The sequence below is a fragment of the Alosa alosa genome, chromosome 6, assembly GCF_017589495.1.
Source record: "Alosa alosa isolate M-15738 ecotype Scorff River chromosome 6, AALO_Geno_1.1, whole genome shotgun sequence".
In the NCBI taxonomy this organism is placed as follows: Eukaryota; Metazoa; Chordata; class Actinopteri; order Clupeiformes; family Clupeidae; genus Alosa; species Alosa alosa.
In genome coordinates, this window is record NC_063194.1 from 20,435,619 (window position 1) to 20,459,966 (window position 24,348).

A 24,348-nucleotide genomic window follows, 5' to 3' on the forward strand; every position below is an offset into this window, starting at 1 on the left:
TGTGTCGTGTTTGTTTTTTTTCCCTCGCTGTCGCAAATGACCCCCTCCGTGTTCACATGGTCCACCCAGTACAAAGGGCAGCCAGGTCTCTCTGGACACAAGCGGTGGCATTTGGGAGACTGTGGAGCAGAGGGTTGACAGTGTCATTTGGGACCCGCCCCTCTGTGTTTGCTGCGTGTGTGTGTGTGTGTGTGTGGGGGGGTTCTTCTGATTTTTTACTCCAACGTCCTCAGGGGTCCTCAGTCCTGCAACGGTCACTTGCCAGTCTTCTGCTTTACTAGCCAGTGGGCCACAACTTTGTATTTGATCCTAAATTTAAGTGGTGACCAGCAGAACTTTGGGCCTCAAAGACTGGAGTTACCATCATACGTGTGTGTGTGAGAGAGAGAGTGCGTGTGTATTGTGTGTGTGTGTGTGTGTGTGTGTGTGTGTGTGTGTGTGTGTGTGAGAAAGAAATGAGCCAAGTTTTTGAGAAACATGTATTCAGTACAAGTTTTGGCAAATGTGTATTTTATTTGAGTGCATGTAGGTGGGCTTCCTCATCAGCTCTTATTTGTTTCACATTAACACCCAATGGGATGTAGATATTTGGCTGAGAAGAAATTAATTTCATGAACCATCATGTTTGTGTGTGCACTCACAGGCATGTGCTGTATGTCTTGAGATACGCAAATGCCTGTGAGCTGCGTAGGCTTACCCCTCAGTTGCTCTGTCGTCCACCGTGTAGAGCTGTTCTTGTAGTGGTTTTCCTTTGCTGAATGGATTTAGTGTTGAACTCTTAACTGTTTCCACTCATGTCTTGTGTTTTTGCCTCCTTTTCCCTTTCTTTGCAGTGTTGAGTTTCTAAATTTCCTCAATTTCTCTCAAAAAGAAGACAGAAAATTATAAAATTTATCCAGAGCCTGTCATTGGGAGCACCATTAGAAGAACTACAACTTACAAATAGAAGACATAGAGAGAGAGAGAATAGAAGACATGGAGAGAGAGAAAGAGAGTGAAAGACCAGGGGAAAAGAAGACTCGGGGAAAAGAAGAGAGTCACTTGTTTGGTATTCTACATGAAATATAGTTACAGAGACAAATAGTGGACAAATGCGAAACATAGCAAAATAATAACAATTGTCAAGACATTGGACCTCACTGGACTCACACGTGTACTCTAAACTGAATGCTTTGGATTGTATACACTATAGTAAACAGAGAGAGACGTGCAAAAACAAAATCAGAGACTGAAAACTTGGGACTTGTGGGATTGTGACTACTGCTGTATAGTTAACAGAGTGGTCAAAGCTGCTCCAGCGTTCACTGATTGTTGTAACTAAAACTGCTGGGGAAAGTAGTCACTGCTGTCCACCCCAAATTATTTTGGCCTCAGATGTGGACAAGCCCACAGATTTCGGCACCTTACCTCTAAAGATGTACACACGTATACACACACATATGCCCACACATACACAGTGCAAATTGCTCTTCGTGATGACATGAAGTACCACTCTTGGGGACTCTGTGATGTGGACTTGTGTGACTCAGCAAAACCGAAACGTTGAAGAAGGAGAGAGGTGCTGATGATTGCCCTGCATTTGGGGTGATCAGTTGCCTATTGTTTCTCTCTCTCTCTCTCTCTCTCTCTCTCTGTATCTCTCTTTCTCTTCTCTCCTACCGGTCATGCTATTGTGTTTCCTCCCCTCCCCCCCTCAACCTCCACCTGTCTGCATCTCGGCGTGTCTACTCTGTAGTGAACTGCATGGCATGAACAAAAAAACTCAAGCAAGGAAGTAGAGAACAAGTAGACGGAGGAAGAGACTTCAGTTAGCAAACAATGGCGCATTCGCGTTGTCCTTTTTTTTTTTTTTTCTTCGATTACAAAAAAAATCTCTGATCTTGAAGTTGGCTCATGGCACGAGCCCAGCTGCTGAAAAAGAGCTTAGAGTGGACAAAAGAAAGAATAATAACGACTCCCCTTCCCATGGGATGACGTGTTCGAGCTGAAAGAAGAAAAGGAAGAAGGAAAATAGACGCATGGTGCCAATAGAAGAACAGCAAATGGAAGTATGGCGAACTTTGATGAACAATTCAGAAAAAAAAGAGAAAATCGAAAATGCATTTTCTTACTTTGTTTACCAGCATGACTAATTTGCATGACTCTACTTCTGCAAGCCGTGGCCCCTGAAAAAAGCAAGGGGCTCGGAATCCCTTCAAAAACAAAACCAAATGGGGAAAAACAAAAGAGATTTATGTTATATGCAACTTAGAAAAGAAGAGGATTATATTAAAAGAGGATCTATATTTTGTTTTTGAATACAAAAAATAATAATAAAAATATAAGATTGCAAGATAAACAAACTATGTTTTATTAGATATAAGGTAAGACACCCCACCAAATGTACTGGTTGTGAACAATTCTCTTGCTACTTCTGCTTCTATAATTACTTCTATAACTACGACTGCTCTTGTTACTGATCCTACCATGAGGACTCTTGTTGTATATGACTGTACTACTTCTCCTGCTTGCTCTTTCCTGCTGCACTGCTGTCAGCCTCTCTCGCCGTCGCCCCCTGCTGCACAGGCTGCATCACAACAACTCTCCTCTCCCATGTTGACCTCTCACTCCTCTGCACCCACAGCTGTGCGCTGACGTCAGGAGGTCAAGGGTGATTGCTTCACTGGAGGAGATGCTACCCACACCAGTGCAGTTAATGTGAAGTAGACTGTAATATTTCTGTCCATGTTTTTCTGTTTCTTGATGAGTTATACATTCACAGCAGTTCAGTGTGTGGGTAGACAGTATGAGATGAGTTGAACAAATGTGTGCAATTTTAGCCCAGCAATACTAGTTTCATATCATCCAAAGGGGGAGGTTCTCCTGTTCTCCATCATCACAACCTTGTAGCTGTCACAGGTTCACAACAATGTTTTGTCTCCTGCCCCCATATCACTTCGCACTTTTACGTTTCTCCATGCTGCTGAGTTCAAAGGTTATTTTCAGCTCTTATGTAGCTTAGCACTAATGTGCTCACCTTAATATTTTGGCTCAAGTCCTCTCTGTGAAATCAGTCATTTTGGTTCTAATGTCCTCAGGATAAGATTTGATATGAATAAGACCGACAGGGATATGTGCAAATGAGATACACTGTGTTGACATAACAAAGCGGTTGTTAATGCAGTTACTGTGTATTAAGGTTTAGCCTCCACCTCGGAATCCTGTGGTCTTGTACTTTCTCACCTCTCCTCCTGAGTGTACCCAACTTGTGAGGGCAGTTCACTAAAAGAAAGTTAAATTTAAAAGCCACATTATACCCTAGTGAAGTTCTATAATAGACTTGTTCTTACTGTCCAAAATATTCAAACAAACCTCAGATTTCTTGTTTGGAGTTTAAAGAATTCTTGGTGCATAAATGAATTAGGCCTACTTTTGAATAATGCATTGCTCATTATACTGTTTTGAAATGTCAGTGACTAATTTATGTGTCATCTTTATTACAATCAGTGCAATTAATTGTGCTGTTTTTTCTTTGTTATTTTTCACTTCAGTGGCTAATATTGTAATGGTGGTTGGCCAGAGATAAGATGTAGGAAATATTATCTACATCATGGCCTTTGATGAGACTTAATTTCACCCATAAGAATTTCACCCACCTACTATCAGTCATCCATGAGCATCCAGTAGATAGTAGTTGGATATGGGCCTGCATAAGGATCAATTGAATGAGGGCTGCAATGACAATTCGAGTTGTGTCAACCAGTGTGCTAATTACCTGACCAGAATCTTCACTAAGGTGATCAGTTACCTATGCAAGAGCGCAGCTGTAGTGTCAGGGCCTATTTGCACAAGAACGTCTCAAATTGGGTTGTATCTGTTCTGATCTATCTGTTCTGGACACTTCAGCACTATACGGTCAGTGAGTAGCTCATATGGTCACTTAAACCCCAGTCCTACTGTAGCCATGCATAATGGTCCATGACAGGGTCATTGACTTCAGGTAAAAGAGTGATGCAGTGGTAGGTTGCCCCTTAAGCATCACTTACATTGACATTCATTTCACCTCCCTGTTCTCCCAGTTCAATGTACTGGTCTCACATCTCCGTCCCCCAGTTTTCCAGATAGTTCAGTAAGGCCCCAGAATGGAACTAAGCAAGAAAATGGGTTTTGATTTAGAGAGAGGGATGCGTTACTGTCAAGGAGAATTAAAGGGAGCTATAAGGAAGGCCTATTGAAGCCCCTTTTTAACAGCAAAAACAACTTCATCCACAGTCCAGGGTCTCTGATATAGAGCAATAACAAGTCCACCAGTTCTCCACAGAGGGATGACCATTGTAATATGGGGTGACAGCTTCCAAAGTCAGTTGGAACCTACCCACACAGAGAAATATCAGGGGATCCTTGTGAATGTCATTGATTGTAACTGCTAATGTGTTTTACACATAGAGTGGCTTGTGAGTGCAAGTCCATTTGCGTGTCTGTGTGCGTGTGTGTGTGTGTGTGTGTGTGTGTGTGTGTGTGAGTGTGTGTCTGCCTGTCTCTGTCTGAACTTGGGGGGGATGCATCACGAGTGGATCTGTGATTTAGAGCAATGCCACGCCCATGTGAGGTGACTGACAGCTCCACTGTTTACTTGAAACCCAAATATAAAACATATCAGTGAGGAGCAGAACAAATCGAGCCAGATTCAGCTGCCACTCCCCTTCTCTTTTCTCCTTTTGTTTTCCCTCCATCCTCACCTCTGTTGCTCTCCTTCCTCTACTGTTTTTTGTTTAGGAAGAAGCTATTTGGCATCTGTTGTTTTCTTGTGTTCTTCTATCATATTGTTTGAAGCTGAATTATAATGCATGCGTGGGGGAAAAAAGAAGACTACAATTTATCTGTGAATGACCAGAGTGAAATAACCTTCTCTTTCACCTGTTTTCCTGCTCGAATTCTCTCTTCATCTGTTTAAAAAGCAGGAGGAGGGAGCACAAAACTAAAAGCATTACTGTGAATCACAAACTCACTTAATCTGAAATTTTCAAAATGAAAAAGTCTTGAGAATTTCCTTTCCTCCATTTCCTTACTGACTTTCTTTATTGATTTATTTACATTTTTGTTAGGCTTTTCTTATGTGTTTTGGCTGTTTAGTTGTTGGCCACCAAATGAGTTTCATGAAGCAGGGGTTTCTGAGTGTTACAGGTTGAGCAATGAATAGATAAACAATCACACACATTTGAGTGCTTAAAGAGATACACAAACACCCAAATACATGAGCATCAGACAACACACACAAAAAACATTTAACACACAAACGTAATCGCATTCACTTACATATGTCAGAAACCACGGCCACATATTCATAGACCATTTTGTTTCTCTTTGTTTGCTACTAAAAGGCTATCTTGTTTTGTTACGAATGTGATTATTTTTTTAATAGAGCCTGCCTTAAAATCCTTTTTTGTGTTGTCCACAGGTATAATTTACTAAAGGGGCCTACAGGGCTCTGAAGCCCAAGCCTCTGCATGAAGTCACTATGTTCCCCACCCTACTCTTCTCTTTTCAAAAAACTCAGAAGTCATCATTTAAGGGGCTATTTTTTACATTTTTCTTTTGGGGGAGCATGCCCCTGGACCCTTCTAGCTTAACTGGGGGGGGGGGGTTTGTGTCTGTGCTCAAAGTCCTTCCATGGTTGTACACAATCTAAAGCTAAGTTGACCTGCTATGCTAACTGGTGGAGGTATGCAGCAGCACCAATTTGCTGTCTTATTAGGAGAGAGCGGGGACTGCAGGAGGAAAGAGATGGTTATTATGATGGTTGGATGGTTTATGCTTTGAAGACTGATGCTGGATATGATTTTAAAATATAAAAAAGAAAAAAGTCTACAGAACTGTATAAAATATATTTCAATGGAATGTTTATTACTTACCTTTTATATTTTTGAAACAATGAAAAAATGAATAAACAGTAATTTAACAAAGTTTGTGAAAGGCGAGACTTACAACAGCTCTATTATTAAAGAATGAAAGTTTGAATGTGAATGCTAACTTACCTGATCAACTCTTCTCCATCACACATAGGAAAAATAACAATAAAATAACAAAAACACAAAATAAATAGAAAAAATACAACAAAACATATCAAATTTAAAAAGAAAAGGTCCACAAAAATCAATAAAAACAATAAAAGCTTATGCCAAAATTTTCATTGTGTGTCCTCTGTGTGTATGATTTAAAAAAAAAAGCAGAATAAATCTCAGATATAGAATATCCTGAAAATGGATTCTACTACTGTATACCTTATATGCATTTCTACTTTTACAGTTTTGATAGGTCAGATAACTGTCATTATGGGTTAAACATGGCCTTAAACTGCCACATGAGTAGCCTGCCACATGTATATTGTTTAAAAAAAAAAAACTGTAAGCGGCATCATAAATGAACATACATTTGAAATGTATAGTCCAGGGTTGTATAAGGCCTGTGGGCCAGATCAGGCCCACCAGCATGTTTCATACAGTCCCCCAGATGTTTTGGGTAGGAAGTGGAAATTAGAAGAAAAAAGATAAAAAGTTTCTTCATCGCGATATAGTTTTAATTAAAAATGTGGTAGGCCTAGGCTATTGACAATGAAGCCTTAAAATATAGCCTATATGTTGTCTAGACTTTTATTTTGAAGTGGAAATTAACGTCCTGTTATTTTTATATCTTATGTACCGTATGAATAAACATGAATGTAAACATACCATGATAGTGCACGGTAATTGTATAGATTGGTTATCAAGCCATTTCCTCTCCTGCGACATCTACACATAGATACATACATAGACTGTATTAAGCATTACAAACTTCTGTGCAACTACAAATTACACCCGTTCTGAAACAGCACTGCATCAATTTAACCCATGATGTGCTTTGAATCAGTGTCCAGATTGATGAGCATGGCTAAGTAATTCTGTACTTGCCGTTTAAGAGAGAGGTACATTTTGTGGGCGGAGAAATTACTGTATCAGGAAATCGCAAGACGTTCTCTGCTTCGTACCTACCTATTGGGTACACGCTTTGGGATCTGCAGCACCGTCAGTATTTATTGGAAAGGTCTGTATTTTCTGTAATACCTATACAACTTCAGTAATACTGCAAATAGATGAATTCGTGAATAAAGTATGCACTTCGTCTGGTGCAGTTTAACTGAGTCGACTAATATGACGGTCACCTGCTATTCAGATTTTGTAGTGCATATCACAATGTGTCAGACATGTTTGTCTAAAGTAAGCCTATTTTTTATTCTGTAACTTTGACGGATCAACTCGACAGGTGTTATGGCTGGTAGCACCAATAAAACGGTCTTCGAGATTTTTCAAACAATGGATTACGGACCATCCAGTTCGAGCTTCTCCACTGCCCAGGTAAAGTTTATGACAGAATGTCAACACATTGGCTGCTGCTGATAACGGAATCATTACATAGATTTACATGACCGATAACGTTAACTTTGGGGGTTTACCCTGTCAAAAAGCAATTTTCAGTAGGCTACTATATAACGTTAACTTAATGGTAGTTTACGTACAGTATGCGCACGAGAATGTAATTAGCATATCAGAGTGAACTCACATGCTAGACATGTGAGTCTGTAGCGATGTTCAGTGGTTTGCGTTATGTGTGACATAGCTATAACACAGCTGCACGATTGGACTGGGCCAGTCTCGACTTTCTGTGAAATGTAGTCTACCAGGCCAAAGGATCGAGCTTAAAGTTCACTGTTGTGACAGGTTGTGTGGAGATACTTGATCATTGGTTAACCCAGGGAGGTGGTAACAAGTGTCTGGAGTGCCAATAGACCCTGATCTGAAAACCTTTTTGTAAATTCTGGCATGAAAAGGTTGTGAATTCCCATACAAGTGCACTTATTATTATTTTTTGTCATCAACTTCCTGAATTTTTGGTCAACATTTCCTGGGACACCGAAACACCGGGACACATGAAACTTGGTGGGCATGTAGCACAACTAGACTTTTACGGAAAAATTACAGAAAAAGGCAGGACTGTCTCACACACACTGTCTCTAACAAACACACACACACACACACATATGAACACACGCACACACACACATACATAAGCATACTCACTCACATCCACACGCACAGACACACACACATGCACATCCATACGCACAGACACGCACACACACACACACAAACACACACATAAATACACACACCCAGGCACGCACACACAAACACACACACACTCACACATACATCCACACGCACAGACACACACACACAAAGGCACACACAAAGGCACACTCACACACACACACAGGCAGGCATATACAAGCATACACAAAAGTTGTTAGAGTAAGAGATGGAGTAGGTGATGGAGACAAATTGACAAGCGTAATTTATTTTTGCTAAGAGGATGTACAGGACTGAGTGGCAGTCATATTTTGTACCACTATGCAGTACATCTAGTTATGTTTGAGTCCACCACTGTTGGACCTCACTGCATTGAGGGTTTTTTTTTCACTTTCTCAACAACAGATTAAAGTTGTTTTCACACTGAAGGGAGGGTTCTAATAGTCACAGAGAGAGAGAGAGAGCTTTTACACGACTGGGTGTATCCCTGATAATGAGCGGTTGACTGTGAGATAACCGTCTTTAGAGGGATTTGTATTAAACATCAATTAATATACAGTGAAACGACTGGAATAGTTCCTCCTTTAAAGGGGAACTTGGTTTAAGTAGTATACTATAGACTATACTACTTAATTTGGATGGTTAAATGAAATCCAGTGGAAACTAGATGGCAGAAGTGTGTAGGCCAATCTGCCCAGCAGCTTTTTCCACTTTGTCACCTACAGAGTTTGACAGGTACGATCTTTCAAAAAGATGTTAAACCCATAGACATTTGGAAACAAGAAACTTGGATGGATCGGGTTTCTTACCTTGTAACATCCCCATTGTCTGCCAAACTTATGCTAACCGTTTTGCTAGCTTGTAAACAAATCCATGTGCTTTATCGTTACCTTTTCCCACAGTTTGAAATAGCATAATGCACAATTTCTCCAGCAGAGGGGGAAATCCTGCCAAGTTTCCCTTTAAAGTCCTCCCTCTGTTTGTCTCTTAGTCCTGGCTGGAGCAGCAGGGGGGTTCCCTCAGCCTGTTTGTGGAGGGGAAGTTCGCCCGGCCATCTGACAGGCAGACACGCAGCCTAACAGACTCCACAGGTGAGAAATGCCATCACATGACCTTGAGGGAGAACCCTCCAGCATATCTCTGGTTTCCAGTTTGCTTGTTTTGTCTGACTGACTCCAGATGGATTTCTCATCCTTGTTTGTGAGGTAGTCTAGTCTGGTCTGGTGTGATGTCAGATGGCAGACTTCTACTTTTAGCCTTTTACTTTTGTTTTACATACATTGCACAACACCTTAAGATTAGAAGGCTAAAGTAAATTGATCAGCGATTTGGGATATTTGTAAATGACAAGATAGGAGCTCAGGAACTCCACTGACATTTCCTATTGAATCAGCACAGATTTGAAGGACTTTAACAAAGAGGCTCTTGTTTCATAGTACTGGCATTAAGAGCAGTGTACCCCCCACAAACTCACTCTCTCTCCCCTCTCTCCTCTCTCTCTCTCTCTCCCCCTGCTCTCCTTGTATCTTCAGGCAAGACCGTGTGCAGCATGATGTGTGCAGTGGAGGAGGATGTGAGTGCCTGTCTCTCCAGTGCAGCTAAGGGTGCCAAGGGGTGGAGTGAACTCAGCTGCCACCAGAGGGCTCAACCTTTGCTGAGGTAACCCAAAAAACACCACTTCTGAGTAAGCACTTATTTACACACACATACACACACACACACACAATAGCATGCCCCTTGCTAATTGGCGACAAATGGGGCGATTTGTTTGCCATGAGTTGCGACTTGTGTCAGTGGTGCATGAGATCCTACTTGAGGAATGTATCTGGCTGCAGCTGCCACAAGTCCAACAGAGTATTTTGGCTCCTACTTTACATAGATGGGAGGTTGAAAGGGTCCGATCCATTCAGTCGGCTTGTCAAGGTTTACTATGGGATGTTTTTTGCAAGATCATACTTTTACTTTTGCCAGAGGGCTTTGGCTGTGGGTCAGTCGAGTGATATGAAAATGTGGAGGAAAACCACAGCTCTGGAGGAAAACCACAGCTCTGTGTGAGCAGAGATGATTAAATTAAATCCACAATTATGGCTAATAAACAAACCCATAAAAATGGATGTTGGGCAAGATTTGGATGATGTTTCAGAAATGGCATGGATTTCCCCCTTAAAAGTGATAATTGGCAGAAATGTGTAGTTCATATCAGTGCCAACACTCCTGTTTTTCCTGGGTTTCTCCCGTATTTCAAGGTCATCTCCCGGCACCCTCCCGATTTGTTATTTCTCCCGGAAAACTCCCGTAATTTGCAGCATGACCATCAAACTTAATTTGAAAATCACTGATCCGTTCATTTTTTCTGTTAGTCTGACATTTCTCAGGTTGCCAGATTGTGTATGAAATACACCCTACACACACACTCACAATCACTTACTTTCAATTTAAACCTTTTTGTCATAAAACCTGGCAACCCAAAACCCAAATAAGGAAGCGGTGCACACTGCACAGCCACAGAGTCTCGCAAGCAATTTTGTGATTAACACATCACATAAACTGTTAAAGTGTTGTTGATACACAATAGAAAACGTGTCCTCGGAACATAATCTGACCCCCAAAAAAAAAAAAAAAAAAAAACTGTGTGCACATTTTTGCCTGCTGTGGTCTTTACATCCTGACGCTGTGCTCTACCTGGATGGAGAAGCCCTCAAAGGATACAAAGGAGGACACAATTCTTGGATTTACCTTAAATGTCATAACAAGCATTATTTCACACATTACATGTTTAAGAAATGTTTCTAAGCTTTGGATATTGTAAAAGTCTAGGATATGGGGAGCAGAGTGCACTGTCCTTTTGCTTCTATGCAGAGTGCTTATTAGATCTCGATTGGACTATAGAAGCATAGTTTATTAGCCTAGAAATCTAGACGCACCCTAGCGGCGGCAAATTAATTTGCTCAGCCTGTACGTCTAGTATCAAACCATAGGGATTTCTATTGGCTGACGCCATCCAATCACAGCGCTCTATTTTATTAGAGAGTCTTAAGGCGGGCTTAACAGGATAACGACAGTCCTGCGATGGTGAACAACAAGGAAGGTGGCTATGGCGAACGAAGAGCGGTTGTTTGAATCGGCATTGGCGTCAACTTTGGAGGAGTTGGACTTGTGCTTTTCTTTGAAAGCTGAGCAACACAATGCACTTAAGTCATTCCTTTCGAAGAAGGATGTATTTGCCGTTTTGCCGACCGGATACGGATATGGTCGTAGTGCTAGCCTATTGCATGCCTAGGCAGTTTGAAAGACAATTCTCTGCCCGCCCCTTGGATTAAGCGAGGTGAATGGTTCGATTCCAGACTATACATTTTAATGATATAGGATGGCCCGCCAGGCTAATAGTTTATGGGTCTGCAAGGAAATCATATCTACAGATGGGGGGTACTGTTCTGATGTAAGGGTGCCATTAGTTTTTCTGCTTTAAGAGCCATAACACAGCGATTTTACTCTGGAAAATGTTTTGAATAAGGTGCCACCACATAAAGTTCTGGAATTTCTATCAAATGTAGATTTAAAGAATCGTATTTAAATCATTTGATAAATGCATAGATGCTGGCATTAAACTAGAACTGTTACCTACCTACACACTATTGGTTCCCTGCTTCTCACAGTTGTGTCACCTCTCTCTCTCTCTCTCTCTCTCTCAGGTTGGCGAGTGCGGTTCAGAGGCACAGCCAGTGTATGTCTGAGCTTTGTGAGCTCTCCCAGTCTCCCTGCTCCCCTGCAGCGCTGGTGCGACTGGCCCAGTACTATGCTAGCTGGGCTCAGCTCCGGGACACCCTCATCCCCGACTGGACGCCCAGAGGTGGGAGCCCCTCAGCTGTGTGAGGGCTGCATGTGTGAGGGCTGCATGTGTGAGGGCTGCATGTGTGTGCGGTCCTGATTTGTGACAATTCTCTGTGTCTGTATGTTTTGACTTTGTATTGTGTGGTACTGTATATGTTATTTAGCGTGTGTGTGTATGTTACTGGTGTTCACATGTTTATCTCTGTTTTGTTAGGTGTGGTGGCAGTGGTTGGATCTGATGACTCCTCACTGTATTCCCTCTGGCTCAAAGTCTTACCAGCTTTAGCTGTGGGTGAGTCTGCCTGCAGTTTTACACACATACACACACACATTCACTTACTCACACACACACACACATATTCACTCAGATTAGGCAACTGTGGAGACATTTTGATGGCTCTGAGATTTTATATGTGCATAAACAACTGTAATAAGTAATCCTATATGAATCATTTCCATTGCAGTGATTATTAAAGTAAGAAAAATGTGATGTAGGAGTGGGGAGACTTACATATAGCTGTACTTTTGTGTGCCAGGTAACACTGTTGTGGTGGTCCCTGGGATGTCAACGGCCCCTTCCTCTCTCCTATTGGCTCAGCTGTTTGGAGAGGCTGGACTTCCTGTTGGAGTCCTGAATGTGATTACAGGAAGTGATGTGTCTCTAGGTGCCAAAGTAGCTCAGAATCCCAACGTAGCATATGTGACATACACTGGCAACAAACAGGTGAGTCTCTGTGGAGTGGTGGGGGAGTGTGGTACATTTAGCACATATCTGATGGGCACTTATCAGGCATAGCCTGGCTAACGCCAGACCTCATCTCATTGAGATGGGGTCTGGGAACTACACATTTATTTTCTCATATTTGAGACGTGGTTTACGAATGCCCAGAGCCGTGAATGTCTATCAAATGCGTCTGTACGTAGCTCATAACCGCTTCGGTGTGTCGTCATCGTCTTGCTGTCCCCCCCTCCGTTCTGTGATTGGTTCCTTCGTTGAGGTGAAAATCGGGTCCATGGAATCCAGGCTGCCTAGCAGCGTGAATAAAATCGCGTGCGTAAGGCAGCATGGGGAAACCCAGGCTACGTATATCGGGCATCTGGGCATCTATTTCAGCAGAAATGCGCGTGCGCAAGGCTTCAAACACCAACCTTGCTTCAGCGGCGAGATCACAACACATGATTGGCACGATGCATCACAACACACCACATGATTGGCACAATGTCACATGTCGACTTTTTTGACGCGGAAGGGCCGGGATACATGTAGAAAACTGCTATATTGGCATTACAAACTAACCCCATGCATTTCTATGGAGGATTTTTTGAGTGCTGGGTCTCCTCATTAGAAAGTCTCTGGGTTAACCCCTTCTCTCTCTCTCTCTCTCTCTCTCTCTCTCTCTCTCTCTCTCTCTCTCTCTCTCTCTCTCTCTCTCTCTCTCTCTCTCTCTCTCTCTCTCTCTCTCTCTCTCTCTCTCTCTCTCTCTCTCTCTCTCTCTCTCTCTCTCTCTCTCTCTCTCTCTCTCTCTCTCTCTCTCTCAGGATGGAGAGACACTGTGTAGACAGACGGCAGGTTGGGGCGTACCCGTTTCTCTGTCTCTTCCTCTTGACTCTGTGTGTCCATACATTATCTTTGAGTCTGCAGACATTGACAGTGCTGTGGATGGCGTCATGGAAACAGTCTTTAAAAAGAGGAGAGAGGTAATCATTTGAAATACATTAAACACCCGTGTCCATATCAGAGCACCTCAGTCAGAACAGGAGTTTGTTCGGTCTACTTACTGTGGACCACACTAAGTAGAGGGCCTCTGATTTCCCTTCCCATACATCCACCCCAACTCAACTAATAAACTAATTAAGGAATCAGGGAATGAGGAAAGTCTTATGTGGGGTTACATTTACACAGTTCTATTGAACATTGTTCTTGAACATGGGAACCAACAGTCCCTCAGGAGTATGTATGATGCATAGATCTAATATTCTCATTCTGTTCAGTGACTCCATTAGTTAAGTATTTCCTAGGGAAGTTTTTTTTTCAGAGTGTTTTGCGTGTCCTCCTAAATCCAGGGTTTACTGGGAAAAAATTGCAGCTCTACATCCAGCCACATGGTGTCACTGTTGTGTAAGCTGTTGTGTTAGCTGTTGTGTTTTGTGTGTCCTAGTACCAGTGGGTGCTGTACGTGCAGGAGTCAGTGCAGGAGAGTGTGGTGGCTCGCCTGAAGCTGCGCCTGGCCGGGATGAAGAGTATCGCTCTGCAGTCTGAGGCACACAGAGCTCTGGTGGACGCTGCAGTGCAGGAGGCTGTGGGACAGGGGGCGACAGTGAGTCCACATCCAGCCTCACTTTATATGTAACCATACTGTTGATGCAAATCTTTGGTAAATGTGGTAATCGTACATGCAAATCTGTTCTATTTTGCATGCCTGCATTTCAGATCATCCAGCCATGTTCTCCACCTCCGTCTGGTGCCCTCTACCCCCCGACCCTGCTGTCTGGGGTCGCCCCGTCTTGCCAGGCAGTGGTCTGCCCTGCGCCCGGTCCTGTACTGCCCCTTCTAACGTTCCGGAGTCCTGGAGAGGGAGTTACTCTGGGTAATTTATCATAACCCTCACACATTAAAATGGCTTTACATACACACACACACACACACACACACACACACACACACACACACACACACACACACACACACACTCTGTAAAGAGTGCTTTCATCAATACTCCATCTTGACCAGGCAGGTCTGATCGGTAGTTTCTGCAGTCCCCATAAGGTTCACTCCATACACCTTCTTCACACACATTTTGAGATTTTGAGGGTTCACGGTCACATTCTCAGTTCAATACGGTCATATTCTAACCTACAGAAACACCTCCACACCAACTCCATCTTCCAGGGTGACATAAAGTCTAGTCTTTGCTGTCTGCAGGATTGGTTGGTCTAAAGCAGGGGTGGGCAAACTATGGTCGGATCTGGCCCGCTAAGCACTTTAATTCGGCCCGCTGAGCACTCAATTAGGTTATCAGCCTGCTTGCTATTATTTTCCTGCAAGAGACAACGTTGTGGTTAGCTTTACTGCAAACTGCTTTTCACTCTTCTTAGAGAACTTCACAATCATCGCTGAAGATTTCAATCACGCCAATCTCAAAACTGTACTACCAAAATTTCACCAACATGTAAACTTCCCAACAAGAGGACAAAACACCCTGGACCTTTTTTACACCCCACAGAAAGAAGCCTACAAAGCCAAACCCCTCCCCCACATCGGACAGTCAGACCACATTAGCATCCTGCTGCTGCCCCGATACAGACAAAGAGCAAAAGTCACCAAACCAGTTCTGAAGGAGGTGAGAGTGTGGCGGACGACAGATCTAACAACTTCAGGACTGCTTTGAAACAACAGACTGGGATATTTTCAAAACAGCTGCCACCCACAACAACCACATTGACATTGAGGAATACACAACACTGTGACCTCCTACATCACCAAATGCATCGATGATGTTACAGAAATAAAACACATCACCACTCGGGCCAACCAAAGCCATGGCTGACAAAGTCCACAGACTGCTGAGGGCCAAAGACAAAACCTTCAGAGCTGGAGATGTAGCTGGCCTAAGAACAGCGAGGGCTAACCTGTCCCAGGGCATCAGGAAGGCAAAAAGGATTACACAGACAAAATAACAACACACTTCAAAGACAGCAGAGACGCAGGGAGCCTGTGGCAGGGCATACAGGCCATCACTGACTACAAGCCTGCGCCCGCGGGCTGTGAGAACAACACCTCTCTGCTCAATGACCTGAACAGTTTTTTCCCGTTTTGAAGCACAAAATGACACTCACCCACAGAAAACCCACCTCCCCCCACGACCAACCCCTGTACCTGTCCTCTGCCAGCGTGAACAGGACACTAGCCACCATTAACCCGCGCAAAGCAGCAGGCCCAGACAGCATACCAGGCCGAGTGTTGAAGGACTGTGCAGAAGAGCTGAAGGATGTTTTTTACAGACATTTTCAACAGCAGTCATCCCATCACTTTTCAAAGCTGCCACCATCATACCCGTGCCAAAGAAATCATCACCATCATGCTTCAATGACTACCGTCCTGTAGCACTCCGCCCATAATCATGAAGTGCCTAGAGCGGCTAGTCATGTCACACATCAAAGCCACCCTACCCCACCCTGGACCCCTTCCAGTTTGCATACCGAGCCAAACGATCCCGCGGAGGATGCAATCTGCTCTGCCCTCCATCCAGCCCCTCACCCACTTGGACAATAAAGATTCATATGTGAGAATGCTGTTCATAGACTTCAGTTCAGCATTCAATACCATAATACCACAACAACTCATCAGCAAACTGGACAAGCTAGGATTCAGCACCTCCCTCTGCAACTGGCTGCTGGACTTCCTGTTGCAGAGACCACAAGCAGTACATGTCGGGAACAACACCTCAAGCACTCTAACCCTGAGCACGGGGGCCCCGCAAGGGTGTGTGCTCAGCCCCCAGCTCTTCACACTGCTAACACATGACTGTACAACCATCTGGTGAAGTTTGCGACACAACACTGGTGGGCCTCATCACTAAGGGCGATGAGGCTCACTTACAGAGAAGAAGTAGACCTGCTGGCTAAATGGTGCAAAGACAACAACCTCCTGCTGAATGTCAACAAGACCAAGGAGATTGTTGTCAACTTTCAGAGAGGCCTGAAAACAACTGCCACCACTGTCCATCGATGGAGATGCTGTGGAGAGAGTGAGCAGCACAAAATTCCTGGGGGTGCACATCAGCGACGACCTCTCCTGGACCACCAACACAGCATCATTGGCGAAGAAAACCCAGCAGCGCCTCTACTACTTGCGCAAATTGAAGAAGGCAAGTGCCACGCCTCCCGTCATGACCACATTCTACAGAGGGACCATCGAGAGCATCGTGTCCAGCTGCATCACAGTGTGGGGCGGAAGCTGCACAGATCAGAACAGGAAGACCCTCCAGCGCATTAACACAGCTAAGAGGATCATTGGAGCATCACTACCCTCCCTGCAGGACATTTACACCACCTGCCTCACCCGCAAAGCACTAATGATTGTCAAGGACACAACCCACCCTGCACACGAACTGTTCAGCCTCCTGCCCTCTGGAAAGACTTGACTTGACTTGAGAACATTTACAATGTCAATGTCAAAACATCATGTTACATAGAGATGATTCTCTTTATCTAGATCTAACTTGAACGTTATGCTACTCCATTGAATTGGGAACGCGTCTAAGCGTGCACGAGAGGGAGAGAGAGCAGCAGGTTCCAACTGGCTTGTTATTGTTGAAAATTGATATCTTCTTCTTATAAGAAAACTTTTAAAAGGAAATCATGAAGGCAACAGTAGTTCCCACTACTGACCATTTATGAACTGTGAGAGGGCACAGCAATAGGCTATATTTAAGTGGAGCTGGCAAAAGATCATTGAGAACTAAACGTGAATTGTTCTTAAAGTGACAGTGCACTATTTATACATTTGTTAAACAGCATCAAATTAGCAGTATTTTTAAGCAATTAATATTTTAAAACAAAATTATATCAAATATATTTTTTTTTGGGAGGGGGCACATAATGGAGACAGCTTGAGTGTAATGGTGCATACACAGTAAAACAATGCCAAATACCTGTTACGGATTAGAACACATACACACTTCTAAATGAAAATGGCTTTGCACCAACTTACATGTACTCTCAGAATACTGTAGTTCTTCAATCAGTGGCACACCCTCTCTGTCTTTTAAGATGTTCATCATGGTTAGAGAAGCCTTCAATACTTATGAACCCCATTGTGGTTAGAGCCCGTTGAGTGTTTAAAAAGAGGCAAGTTGTATGAGATATACAGTAAATGTAATTAATGGCCGAATAGCTCAGTGGCAGTGTTGTCTGATTATAAATGTCTTCTCCCAGGGAACCATAGCCCTCACGGTCAGGCAGCCTCCATCTGGACAGAAGATCTGACTTTGGCCCTAGAGACCACCAAGAGGTACACTCAGATTTGTTTTTCCGTTTCCAAACACACCTCTTTGATCTTACGATTCCCGAGGGTGATTGGTACAATAGGCCTTTATCACGGCAGCCGAAGTAGGAAGTGAACAGCCCTGTTCCTGTGTGAGCACAGGTGTTTCTAATTAAGTGTCAGATTCGGCCACAGTTACTTCAACCAGAGGCCTTGTTAATGTTTTTAGGAACACCTGTGGTTTGCCTGCCAACAGGAAAGTGAACAGCCCTGCTTCAGCTGCCCGTGGGCTGCCGTGATAAAGGCCTATTGACTGTTGCTTTACATGTCCCCATAAGTAGTCTGAGCAGGTATTAATTATAATTCAAAATGGCATGCAATAGGTTAACAATTTACATCTCATTCTGCGAATGCGCACAAACTCCAATACTGTGTTGACTAACCAACATCTAAATCACAGTACAGTTTAACACCAATTTATGCTATCAGTTTTTGTCAACCCCTACTTTCCTACATAACCCTGTGTTTAAAAGGAGTTGGTTAAACTCCCTTCATTGTATAGGCTACAGGTGTATGACTCCAGCCGCCCAGCTTTTTGTTTGTATCGACCTGTCTGTTCAAATGTTTATATCTTATTTCGTTTCATATCAAGCACACTGAATTTGCTCTGTGTTTCAAATGTACTATGTAGACAAACTTACAGTATTTGTTTACTGGTATGTATTCCCAAGTGTGAAACTAACTGTAATGTACGGCGTTATGAGAAGAGCTCTGAGTGTTGTCTGTCCGTCTCTGTCCTCAGCCTGGCTGTGGGCACCGTGTGGGTCAACTCCCTGGCCGTCTCTGACCCCTCGCTCTCGCTCTCAGGAAGGAAGCACAGTGGCAACTGCACAGACGGAGGAAGGGAGGTATGCACCACTCCTCTGATACTGGCCTCTGTGTGCCCTTTCCACACTCCCATGTGATTTCAGGTCTGCAGCATTTCCTACAGTTGAAAATTGTCGAGGTATACGTAATGTTGGTAAATGAACGTTCTAAAGACTGGGTTCACTGAATTCAACATAGAATTTTAGAACCTTGAATTGTTGCGGAACGGAATCTTCTGTTAGAATGTTAAAAAGTCCACACCTTTAACCTGTGGAGCTGCTGTGTCTGCTGCAGGGCCTGTACCAGTTCCTGCGGCTCTCTCACTCCTCTCCTCTGCCCCGCTCCTCTCCCTGTGCTCTGGACTACGCTGGCTTTGGGGCAGCTGCAGCCAATGTTTCCGTCCCCGAGGGATTCGACCCTTCCAGGTGTGTGTTCAAGCAAAGAGTGTGTGTGTGTGTGTGTGTGTGTGTGTTTTAAACATCAACTTGTGTATTAAGGGCAGGGCCGGATTAACCATTAGGGCAACTGGGCACTTGCCCAGGGGCACAGGACCAGTAAGGGGCCCTGGGCACAGTCAAAATATTATGTTCGATCACGTTACAAAGGCAGTCCGCACTTCCCTAATCATATGCAGATTAGTGCAACCCGTTCGATCAAAATATTATGCTAAATCAGCTCACTGACCGTGTCAGCTCACCTTCACTCACTGACCGTGTTGTCAGTGTCAAAGCCATCACGTCGAAACAGTTCATAATGTCCAGGCTAGGCTACTCGTCGTGTGGAGATGTCATTTTAGCTAACGTAGCGGTTTCTTGAACACAATTGAGCAGTTAGTCCACACTTCAACAACCTACAAACATGAAATCTACTTCTGTCTAAACTTTTGAGTGTAGCGCAGTAAGCACACACAATTTAGTGGCTTGACGCATAGAGCGAGCGCATTCGTGTTTGTTAATGCCAGGTATAGATTGCAATAGTGCAGACAAGGCTTACATGCTATGAATATGACACACGTTTTGACCAGAGACGAAGCTAAAGGTGAATATATTACTGGATCAGCAGGTAAGACGGGACCTGAGAGTGCTCACGGCCAGACTCTAATCCTAAAGCACAACCATTAGATTACAGCAGCTTTGAGAACCACTGATGGGCTGCTTAGAAAGACTATTATAGATGATAGCCTACACAAACGAAATTGATCTCTGTCAATTAAACATCTTATCAGTGCAGATTTATTTATGGGTATCCTCATTTATTGTGATGTCCAAGTCATGCAGTGTGTGGTTTGGATGAGCCAGACGGGCAACTTGCCTGTCCTCAGCTTAACGTTTGTCCAAAATTGCGTGAAAAACGTCCAATTAGCTGCCAGAATGCAAAAAATTTCCTCGAGGAGAAATCCCCGATTTTGTGTAGTCTACAATTCCATCCATTAGGCTAAAGGCCATCTTTTTCAAAATGGTAGGCTAATCCATGAGAAAAAAAAAACAACACCAAAACATACGTATCTGTAGCCTGTTAGATTGAGGGTTTATGCGCTGTAAACACTGTGTCTCCTTCGCAAGAGTGAGCTTGTTGGCTTTTTGCCTGCGTGCGTGCGTGCGTGCGTGCGTGTGTGCGTGCGTGGTGGAAGTGGGGAGCCCATTCTGATTTTGTGCTCAGGATCCGTGGTCATTATAATCCGGCCATGATCAAGGGGATGGTATCCCCTTGTCCCCTCGAGTAAAACAGTAACCTTTTTCTTTCACTCTTTCTTTCTTCCTTCTTTTTGTCTGTCTCATGGTCCCTCTCTATTTCTGCATTTGCAGCATCCCTCGCTCCTACTCCCACTTTGTCGCGGGTCGTGCATGCAAAGCTGACTCCGGCTGCAGTAGGTCTGTCCTGTCACCAGAGGGAGCTGTGCTGGCCCAATGCCCTGATGCAGGACGCAAGGACGTCAGGAACGCTGTGGAGGCAGCCATTAAAGCACAGCCAGGGTGAGCCCAGATCATGTGCCCTGTGTGTGTGTGTGTGTGTGTGTGTGTGTGTGTGATGTTTTAAGGGGCAGGTGTATGTACTCTATTTGAAACTCATCATGCTGCTCTACTCTCTGCAGCTGGATGAAGAAGAGTCCTTCTGCACGTGCTCAGTCCCTGTACTCTCTAGCTGGCCTCCTTGCCCAGAAGAGGCAGCCACTGGCCACATCGATTCAAACCCAAACCGGCCTCTCTTCAGAGGAGGCCACTCAGGAAGTGGACCTCAGCATTTCAAGGCTCTACGAGTGGGCAGCCCGCTGTGACAAAGATTTATGCGGAGTGCCTGTAAGCCACCATTTTCTTGTTGTTCTTACAAATTCAACAGACGTTTTGTCAAGTTTATATCCATTCTCAATCAAATGCCCTTTTTTGTTTTAGTTTCTCCCTCAGTCAGGCTCTGCTTTGTCCATGTCTGAGCCAGTTGGAGTGATTGGTGTGGTGCTTCCTGACTCTAGGCCCCTCTTGCCTTTGGTTTCACTGCTGGGGGCAGCACTTGCCATGGGCAACGCTGTTGTGATGGTGCCCAGTGAGAAATACCCACTACCCGCACTGGAGTTTATTCAGGTGTGTTTTGTGTGATGCACGCTGTATGCAAAATATGCATTATATGTTTACGGACATGTGTTAGTATGTGTGCATATGAATGTTTGAGGGTGTTTTTCCCTGTGACTTTCTTTTAGACACTTCAGAGTTCTGATCTCCCGGGAGGCGTTGTTAGTGTAATCACAGGAAGCAGAGATCAGTTGACACAGGCAATAGCCAATCACAGTGTGATCCAGGCCATATGGTACTGGGGCAGTAAGGAAGTAAGTCTCTGTAATATACCTGTGTGATTTCAGTTTTCAGTTGAATCATTGCATTGCACAACACATTAAAGGGGTGGTTCAGGATTTTGGACGTACAGTAGGACCTCATTTCCAAGTTAGCAAGTGTGATATTTATCAGTGGAGACAGTTTTCAACACGTTTAATCCGTGTTTGTCATCATACGTGTTAACCTGCCACTAAAAACAGTCTTACCCACTCCACAGTACACCCGAGGCAAATAAATTATAACGGTACACTATCGATGTAAATGTCTGTGTTGATAGTTTTATTTCTTTAATTTTTGACATTATTCTATCCTTGCATTTCGCATTGATTGCAATGATCGCATTACATTTTGAGGGACTAGTTTCTTAGCAGCGGCGGAGATATACTTGCTCCGGTTAATAGTACTGCGCCAAAAAGGAAACAGAGAAGCGCACTCCAATCGGGATACCTAGTAGTAGCCTAGGTCATATCAGTGTGCCGCTGCCGTTGCTTATATGCCTACTACCAACTTCAGAACAAAGTATAACTATTGCAATGCGATGCAAGGGTAGTTTTATTTCTAACACTATTCTATCAACACAGACTTTTGTATCGATTGTCTGGCGTTATAATTTATTTGCCTCTGGTGATACTTTGGAGTGGGTAAGACTGTTTTTAGTAGCAGGCTAACACATACTGATGACTTGCGCTAGCCTAGCACCTGCAAACTCTAAAACTAGAAGGACTGGATGAAACATGTTGAAAACGGTCTCCACTGATAAATATCACACTTGCTAACTTGGAAATGAGGTCCTATGTCCAAAATCCTGAACCACCCCTTTAACTCGATGTGTTGTTTAGTTTCCTGTTATTGCCCTCTCTGCTTTTGCAATGTCTTGTGTCCTATCTGGTGGGAGCAAAGTACACCCATGTTAGCCATTATCTTGCAAAATGCATACATGAGCGACAGAAGGCATGTCCCGATTAATAGGTTGACAACGAGACCATAAAAGTCATGTGAAACCATATCTGACACTCTGCCTGCAACTGGAATAAACCTCAGAAAATACTTTTGCAGCTATGCTGTAATAATATGTTTTAGATACATTTTCCCTGACACATCTTGACTTGCACAAACATGCAAAGTAAAGCCAAAATTCATTGAGGATTTGATGAGACCACAGCAGCTAGACCTTACAGTGTCCAAGCAACATTAACTCCTTGCTCTACTCTTGCCCCTCCCTTGCGCTATTTATTGGTTTGACTGCCAGGCTTTCAAACCTGTCAGAAAAACAACCATAATCCTGCTTTTGTGTTCTAGCATAGGGTATGTATCTTTTATAGACTTAAACTGATCCTCTTTCTCTTTCTTTCTTTCTCTCTCTCTCTCTCTCTCTCTCTCTCTCTCTCTCTCTCTCTCTCTCTCTCTCTAGGGATGTCAGTTCCTGCAACATACCTGCTCTAGCCCTTTGAAGCGCCTGTGGCTTCACTGTGAGGGAGACGAGGGGAAGCCCGGTGATGGAGCCCCCTGGACTCTCCCTCAGCCCTCGCTCATGGAGGACATGTGGAGACAGGCCGTCGTCTGGAAGAGCGTGTGGATCCCGACTGCCTAAAGAAGAGTTGAAGTATGCAGTGATGCACTCAGTAGGGAGTGCTGAGATTAAAGAGGAGTTAAATTAATGTTCCTTTTTTCAGGAAGGAGGGCACGGGGGGATTATTTTAGGTTATGGCAGGGGCAGAGATTGCGTAATACACTGAGCTACATGTGAAACAGACATTTGGACATTTGATTTTTTCAGATGGGAATCAGGATCAAGCACTTCATACACTTCTGTTTTTGTGTAGTCACATGGACAACTGTGGCTGTAAGAAATGAGGAACAAAGGGTGTCAAACACGTTAAAAGCATGTGACTTTTGGTCTTAAAACGCATTTTGGAACATCCTTGTAAAGGAAAACATATTTCCCCTTGGTGGTTTATATGTGTTCTCACAATCAGAGTCTCTGTCAGTAGATGTGAACTGGGTCATAATTTGCTATATCATTAATTTGGAAAACAACTGAAAACCAGTGAAAAGATAAGGCGAATGTTAGGCTAAGGGCTCAGAGGAAGCTTTTTACAAAAATGCTACCTCTAACTCTGCAGTGCCATTACCCGTACATAACTTAATGTTCCCAATACAGTTCCTCATAATGTTTCCAACAATGTTCCCAATACAGTTCCTCATAATGTTCCCAAAACAGTGTACCTCATACAGTTCAACACACTGCCTTAACAATTTAGAGCTAACATGGAAACTGGGATATTGGGACGCTGCCAAAAATTAAATGGACTCAGCTGAAATGTTTGGATTATATTCTAATAATATGATACATATAAAACCTGATGAGTTGAAGGATAGAACTAACTGGCATATTTTTGAAAATGTATCTGGAAGAATCCTTCATATTTTCAAATGAAACACGTATAGACCTGTCTCTGATGTGAAAATAAAGAACATTTCTTGGATCTGCCAAATGTAGCTCACAGTTGTTCCTTGGTTTCCTTGTAAATGTATGTATAGTGTGCTGGCATAAGAACTCTGTGGAAAGCAAACTACATTATTTATATGACTGCTACATGACCTGTTCTGTAGACTTTGGCCACACCCTGACTCAGGCCTCTGTAGTCACACACAAACACACACACACACATCCAATCCAGATAAGGAAATGACTCGGGAGCGCAAGAGTGCTTAGTCACAGTGACACAGCAACTTC

General features: G+C 43.6%; 2 protein-coding genes across 13 annotated transcripts in view; both read left to right on the forward strand.

Annotated features, from left to right (window-relative positions):
• Positions 1 to 5,942, forward strand: part of kcnc3a (potassium voltage-gated channel, Shaw-related subfamily, member 3a) — a 59,755-nt gene extending 53,813 nt beyond the window's left edge. For all 12 annotated transcript variants that reach the window (XM_048247009.1, XM_048247013.1, XM_048247010.1 and 9 more), the window contains one exon: positions 834 to 5,942. Coding sequence is in view for 1 of the 12 variants with exons in the window: in XM_048247021.1 (XP_048102978.1) it covers positions 834 to 847 (14 nt within the window). In the remaining 11 variants the exon portion in view is untranslated. The remainder of the gene's footprint in view (positions 1 to 833) is intronic.
• A 1,049-nt stretch (positions 5,943 to 6,991) lies between these two features.
• aldh16a1 (aldehyde dehydrogenase 16 family, member A1) lies at positions 6,992 to 24,110 on the forward strand. The gene is made up of 18 exons (XM_048246739.1): positions 6,992 to 7,059; positions 7,279 to 7,370; positions 9,094 to 9,193; positions 9,635 to 9,761; positions 11,795 to 11,952; positions 12,148 to 12,225; positions 12,470 to 12,657; positions 13,473 to 13,631; positions 14,093 to 14,251; positions 14,365 to 14,521; positions 17,871 to 17,946; positions 18,722 to 18,827; positions 19,081 to 19,211; positions 20,592 to 20,759; positions 20,879 to 21,083; positions 21,177 to 21,362; positions 21,479 to 21,604; positions 23,023 to 24,110. Exons 2-18 carry the CDS (start codon positions 7,284 to 7,286, stop codon positions 23,200 to 23,202), a joined length of 2,391 nt encoding a protein of 796 aa, XP_048102696.1. The 5' UTR covers positions 6,992 to 7,059; positions 7,279 to 7,283; the 3' UTR covers positions 23,203 to 24,110.
• Positions 24,111 to 24,348: the final 238 nt, after the last annotated feature.